General features: G+C 36.7%; 1 protein-coding gene across 2 annotated transcripts; it reads right to left on the minus strand.

Moving 5' to 3' along the window:
• Window positions 1-1,694: 1,694 nt before the first annotated feature.
• Mlc1 (Myosin light chain alkali) lies at window positions 1,695-4,496 on the minus strand. Of its 2 annotated transcripts, XM_064696941.1 has the most exons (6): window positions 4,372-4,496; window positions 4,201-4,228; window positions 2,891-3,196; window positions 2,722-2,808; window positions 2,338-2,384; window positions 1,695-2,223 (listed from the first exon to the last, which is right to left on the minus strand). In XM_064696941.1, exons 1-5 carry the CDS (start codon window positions 4,372-4,374, stop codon window positions 2,341-2,343), a joined length of 468 nt encoding a protein of 155 aa, XP_064553011.1. In that variant the 5' UTR covers window positions 4,375-4,496; the 3' UTR covers window positions 1,695-2,223; window positions 2,338-2,340. The 2 variants fall into 2 exon arrangements, with proteins under 2 accessions (XP_064553011.1, XP_064553013.1); XM_064696943.1 differs by lacking the exon at window positions 2,338-2,384.
• Between the last annotated feature and the right edge of the window lie 1,875 nt (window positions 4,497-6,371).

A 6,371-nucleotide genomic window follows, 5' to 3' on the forward strand; every position in this document is an offset into this window, starting at 1 on the left:
CGGCAGACGCGCAAGCTGCGTTAAAGCTTTTTAGTACACGCGCAGGGGTAAAGCAGCAGAGCTTTTTCTAACAGCAGCTTTGCTGTTGCAGCGCCATCTGTTGCCGAGTTTGTGCTATTTTTGTTGATTCAATTAAAAGACTAGAGATTAAAATACTTTTTTTCAGATATAACATTATAATAGGGGTGGGAAGCTCCGATAAATTTAAAATAAATATAGTTGTCTCAAATTTTCACCGAATTATAACTTTCTAAGATACAGCACATTTTGACTGCACAAGTGAAGCTGTAAAATAGATCATAATTGCCATATTGAGATTACCAGTAATTTTACTGGATGCTATCAGGGCTCAGGGAATGCGTAATAGAACTGTAATATGAAATACGATACGCTGCAATTTCGAATTAAAAGCAGTTGCAATTACGATGACAATCGCAGGGAATCCTTAAGGCATGGCTGAAAAAAAAATAGTGGAGCTTCAGTTTAAAGTGCCTGAGGATGTATATAAAGACGATCTGATTATATCTTTAAAAGGAGCGAATCACTAATTTGTATATTAAATTTCAATTATCAAAGTTACAGAGCACTGTTGAAATCATTAAAATAATGGGTAACCACATCTTAATAACAATCGAACTTATCTGAAAATCAGCTATAGATGTGTCGCGCTTAGCTGGTCAAGTCAAATTCCATTCGGACCACTACTCTTCCAGTTGAGGATCCAAAAGGAACGGACAGGTATTAAACCACCCAAAAAAATGGGTTTTTGCAAATTTGAGAGGGAACGGTGTCAGCTATTCAAATTTTTTTGTCAAAATTCATCTGATGGATGTTTCGCACTTATTGGAAAATCCATCCCTCCTTGGTGGAAATAGGAGTCAACGATTTGGTGGGTGACGTGTCGTGTCGTGTCAAATTAATTTTCAAGGATCTATATGAAAAATGATTTGATACGTGTTTCACACTTTTCGCAGAATCTAAGCTTCTTTGGTTGAAATGCGTTTCAAAGATTTTTTGTTCGGAGTATTTAGTTTGGTGCGATTTGCTACAAACTTATTTTCATAGCTCTACATGAGATCTTTATCTGAGTTGTTCGCTTCACATCCGATCTGATTTAAAATCATTTCCGATGATCTTTGCTTTTCGTTGGCAAATGCGGGTCAGATTCTCACCGCAAAACTAACATGGGCGGAAACCGTTCATTCCAACACTTGTTTCTTTATTCAATACACTTAAAGCATATTTTTAAATAGTACTAGAGATCACGGTGGGTAGATTTCAATTTTCCACGGGCGTGTACTTAGTGGAAAGGTAATATCTAAAATTTTTAGCAAAAAAAATATATATATGTATATATGTATATATGCAATGCACTAGTATACCCGTATTTATCATGGGTTCATAAAAACTGGTTGAACTGGATAAGGGAGGAAACAAGGTGCATATGATACTTTTCCTTAAAAAGAAAATTCAAAATAATTATATTCGAAAAAACGCAATGTTGGATGCAGAACTATGTAACTAAACTAGAGGACAAGCAATATTATGAAATCTAAAGGGGAAGTATTTCCTATGTAATTAGCAGATCTGTTTTGCTAAATTATCTCAAGTAACTTGTTGAATTTAGTATACCAAGCCCGTTTGCAACAAATTCGTCGACGCATCTGCACCGTAAGATAAATAGATAAACTGTCTGCTGGACTCTTTATACACATCCTAATGCCATCTTTTATTCAGGATTAGTTATATCTACTTATTTGTTTGATGATATCCGATTGAAGTTGCAACATGAGCCAATCTTTTGCTACTTGGTTTATTTGCGTCTTTCAAAATGAATAATATTAATTTTGGGATTGCACTTAAAACTTAAAAATAAAAATTCATGAACAAAACAAAAATAATTGGCACGAAACTTATTTTTTTCAGTTTTTTTTTCTTTTGTTTTCGTTATTTTTATAATTTAAATTTTTTTTATTTTTTAAAAAATAATATTATCTTGAAGTTCAATTTTGCAGTTGTAGTAGCAGAAGTAAAATTTAATTAAAATAATATACGAGAGAGAGATAGAGAGAGTTAGCGATGAATATAACATCTATGGAGAATGGCTGTTTGCTATAAATTTGTTGTTTGGTGTTCTTGTTGTTGTTGTTTTGTTGTTGTTGTTGTTGTTGTTGTTATTTATTTATAGCGCATCTGGTCTGTCACACATTCTTGCGAGGAATGCTATAAGGTGGGCGGAAAGCAAAAGATTATTATTAAAATATATAATTTACATATATATAGAAGATATTATACACAGCGACTACATAGATAGGTAGACAAGACGACAACACTTACTGTTTAGTCGAAGACCACGGGATCGCTCATCAAGCGCTGGATGAACTCTATTGGATCGGATCAATCACGACACAGAGAGAGAGAGACAGAGAGCGAGGGCGAGAGCGATACGCCATGTGCGTGGTGGGCGATGCGTGGTGCAGGGTGCATGGGTCACACAGAACATTGATTGACAGATTGACGGATTGAAGACAGTTGCGTGTGTGTGGAGGAGTGTGCAAGGTGCAGTTTAATTGATTGATTGAGTGATTGGGTAACAAGTGTGTGCGTAGACAAGAGGTGCATGTAAAAAAAACAAGTACAATAACATTATGTAGCACATATACAAATTTTCAAAACACATCAGACTCAGAATTGCAAATGAATTAGCTGAGCGATACTTACGAGAATAGGGGATGAAGCCCTCATCATCCTCGGGATCCATGCAGTCGGCGAACAGATTCTCCACTTGTTCATCATCCAGGGACTCACCTGTTGGTAAACATATGATTAATTATAATATATATACGATAGATGTATTGGGTGTGCGATTTTCTTTTATTGAGCCACTCACCAAGTGCCAGCAGAGCGTGCTGCAATTCAGCGAGCAGCATGGTGCCGTTCTCCTCCTTGTCGTACAGCTTCAAGCACTCAATGAAATCCTCATAGCAGCCCTGCTCCTTCTCCTTCTTCACTTGCGAGTAGATGGGCAGGAATTCGTCCAATTTGATCTTCTTCTCGTTGCGCTTCTTGGTGCCACCCATTTTCTCGATCAGAGCCAGGGTGGGGTTCAAGTTTAGAGCGCGCAGAGCATCGCCTAGATCGAAGGCATCAATGCCCTCACCGGGTGAGCCCATAACTTCGAAAACGAATTCGACATCTGTGCAAAATCATTTTCAAAATCAAGTGGGTTGCAATTAACAAGCAAGTCGATAACTTTTCAATTTTATTTATTGATTGATTTATTGTTTATTGAAAAAATAGTTGAATACTGTTGATTGAGGTCAATTCAATAACCCTGAAATTTGGGTACGCACATTTTTGGTCATCACCAAATTCTTGACATGGCGGCGCATTGGTTACGTGTGCGCGAGTGTATGTGTGTGTGTGTGTATGTGTGTGTGTGTACGCGTGGGAGCGTTGCCAACACGAAGAGCATACATATACGTATACGTAATCCGACACCCGAACGCCTTCGTCTATACAACTATCACACACACAGGCAGGGACGCACATACACACACACGCACACACGCTCTTTGGCAGTGCGTTTCAACGAAAATAAATCCGTAGAAATAACTTCGCCAAAATTAGATCGTGCTCTCCTCTCAATAAACACCTATACATATACACAACAATTTTCCATTGTGCTCGTATTTTAGTTAGATAGATTTTAGTTTTTATCTTTTCATTTTCACAATCCTTACACTAGATAATGAGATGAATTTTATTTAAATAACTTATGTTATAATTTTTAAATTCCATGTATATCATGGAGTATATGTATCTACATATATTTGCAACGATTACGAAATATCTTTTACTTTATATGAGGCATATTCTTTTCGTATATATGCTGTATACCCACGCATAACATGGGTCTCTATTTATATGTAGATTTTCTTTTCTCTTTATATATATATGTAAAACACACGCGCACATTATGTAATCACTTTTTTACAATACAATCACAATGCTGTACTTGATTTTGATATAGAAGTGTTTTAATGGTGTTGGGTTATTTTGATTTCAGCTTTTGTAGTCCTCAGCGGCAACATTATTCAACTATGTTTCCGGTGGTATTTTGGTGTGTATTTTGTTTGATTTAATTTGAGGTTATAGTTATAATCCTTTTTTTTCTTTCTGCGTTGTTTTTCAACTTACTTTCAACTTCACGCTTCGGAACATCAGCCTGTTGTTTGAATAGTAGAAAAAAGAGTAATATTTTTGATTTTTGTAATTTAATAGTTGTTCACATTTTATATATTTTATACATTTAGTGGGCTTGGGAAATTCAAAGTCTTTGCCAGCCCAATGTGCGGCGGCAGCACTCACCATTTTGTCTATTGAATGCGAAAAGCAACTGTATCGCGGATGAGCTCGGTCTCGACTGAACGCTACTCGTCAGTGGCAGTACGGCAAGGTAATTCTGAGGTGATACCCTGCGACGAGGCTGACCAACTCGCACACAGATAAAGATAGCAGCAATACACACACACACACACACACGTATGGATAAACATAGATGAAATGCTCAGACATTTTTCCTACGCAAGGCTGTGGCAGAACACACACAGATACTTACACACATCTATATAGATCTTAAGATATATAGAAACATATGCTGGCAAAGAATTTACTTTCATCTGGGTAAAATTTTCAAATGCCTTCGCGTACTCTCCTGATCTCGCTCTTCCTCTTTTTCTCACTCTCTCCCTCTCTCTCTCTCTCTATTTCTTGGACCCTCTAGTTGGATCTATTTTTAAGATATATATCTAGTGTTTTTTTTTTGTGATTTTTCCTATATGTGCCTGCAAAATAATAATCAGTTGTGGCATGCTCAGCCGCATAGTGTTGAATATCATTTGATGTTACACATGAATTTGCAGATAATATTTTCTGTGGGGGTTTATTGTTTTTATGCCATGGGGGGCAACCACTACGCATCGATTCTATATACAACACATAAAACTATATGTATATATATTTTGTATCTTTAACCATGCACATATGTATATATAGATATTTAGTATCTGGCGACCCTGATCATATATTTGGCAACGCATTTTATAGAATTTTTTCTTGAGAACGATTCGCATGTTATCATTCAAAATGTTTTGGCTGCCGGCTGATTTTATGCCTAAAAACACCTGAATAGCTTTAAAAATACGTAATTTGTTTAAAATCTTTTTTTTTTAATCTAAAGCTATTCCTGTGTAGCTCTCTCACTCGCACATTCTCAAAATCGTTGACTCTCATCTACATAGAAGGCGTATTACTAGGCATCCAATTGTATTTGTGTCTACAACAATTTTGAATGTGTGCTATTTATAAAAACTATGACACAGATACACCAAACGTATTCAGAGCATTCATCTACAACGCATATTCCGACTGTTCCTATATACACATGCACATAAAAATGTATACATATTTATATGTATAAACATATATATAGCTTTTACAAACGGGGCACTTAAAAGGCATAAAATGTAGTTGGGCAATTAACACAAATTCGATTTAGCTTTGCCCACGGCAGCCGGCAAAACTGCTAACTGCAGTCCTTGTCCTTGACATCAGCCTTTGTTGGGCACGTCGTTCTGAAGAGTGTGTCCTGCTTTGACCCAGTTGCGGCTCAGCTGTTCAAGCCGAATCGCTCAACTCATCTTCCGCCAAACCTGCGCAGCCTCACACATCGCAACAACCTGTTGCTGAGCTGGGGGGCGGGAAAGTTAACAGATGACTACAGGCACAGCAATTGGTGCATGTCAATTGGGCCGGCTTGCATGAAGCAGCTGTTAGCAAACTCCCAACGCAGGAGCTGACATAATGGGCGAACTCTGCGCAGTGGCAATTGCGCAACTCATTGATAAAGATTCGACTGGGAAAAATGCTTAAAAGCATTCCTGCCTCGAGTTATAAAAAATAAAAAATGTTAAGGCACACCTAATATATTTTAATACCCTGTACCCATTGAAAATACTTTGGAAAAAGGCATTTTGTTATGGTTGTGGATAAGTTCGGAAGAATATAAATATTCTTGGACAGTCCCGCAGTGTTTTAACTATTAGTATTATCATTTTTAATATTATATTACAATTATTTTCATTATTAAATGAACAAATGCCGGATATAGTAAGAAACTAACATCCTAACTGCTTTAAATACCATCGACATCTAGAGACATTGGCTCAGACAATGCTCTATAATAACAGTAGACTGGAATTCGCATCAGAATCTTGGAGAGTACCATATGATCTAATGTCTTATTAATTAAGTGTTACTTTGAATTTTGTTACGCAAAACTATCTGTTTTTTCTTATACCTAAAATATA

The sequence above is a fragment of the Drosophila montana genome, unplaced genomic scaffold, assembly GCF_035044405.1.
Source record: "Drosophila montana isolate Dmon_TW-CO22-7 unplaced genomic scaffold, ASM3504440v1 contig_3848_1, whole genome shotgun sequence".
NCBI lineage: Eukaryota > Metazoa > Arthropoda > Insecta > Diptera > Drosophilidae > Drosophila > Drosophila montana.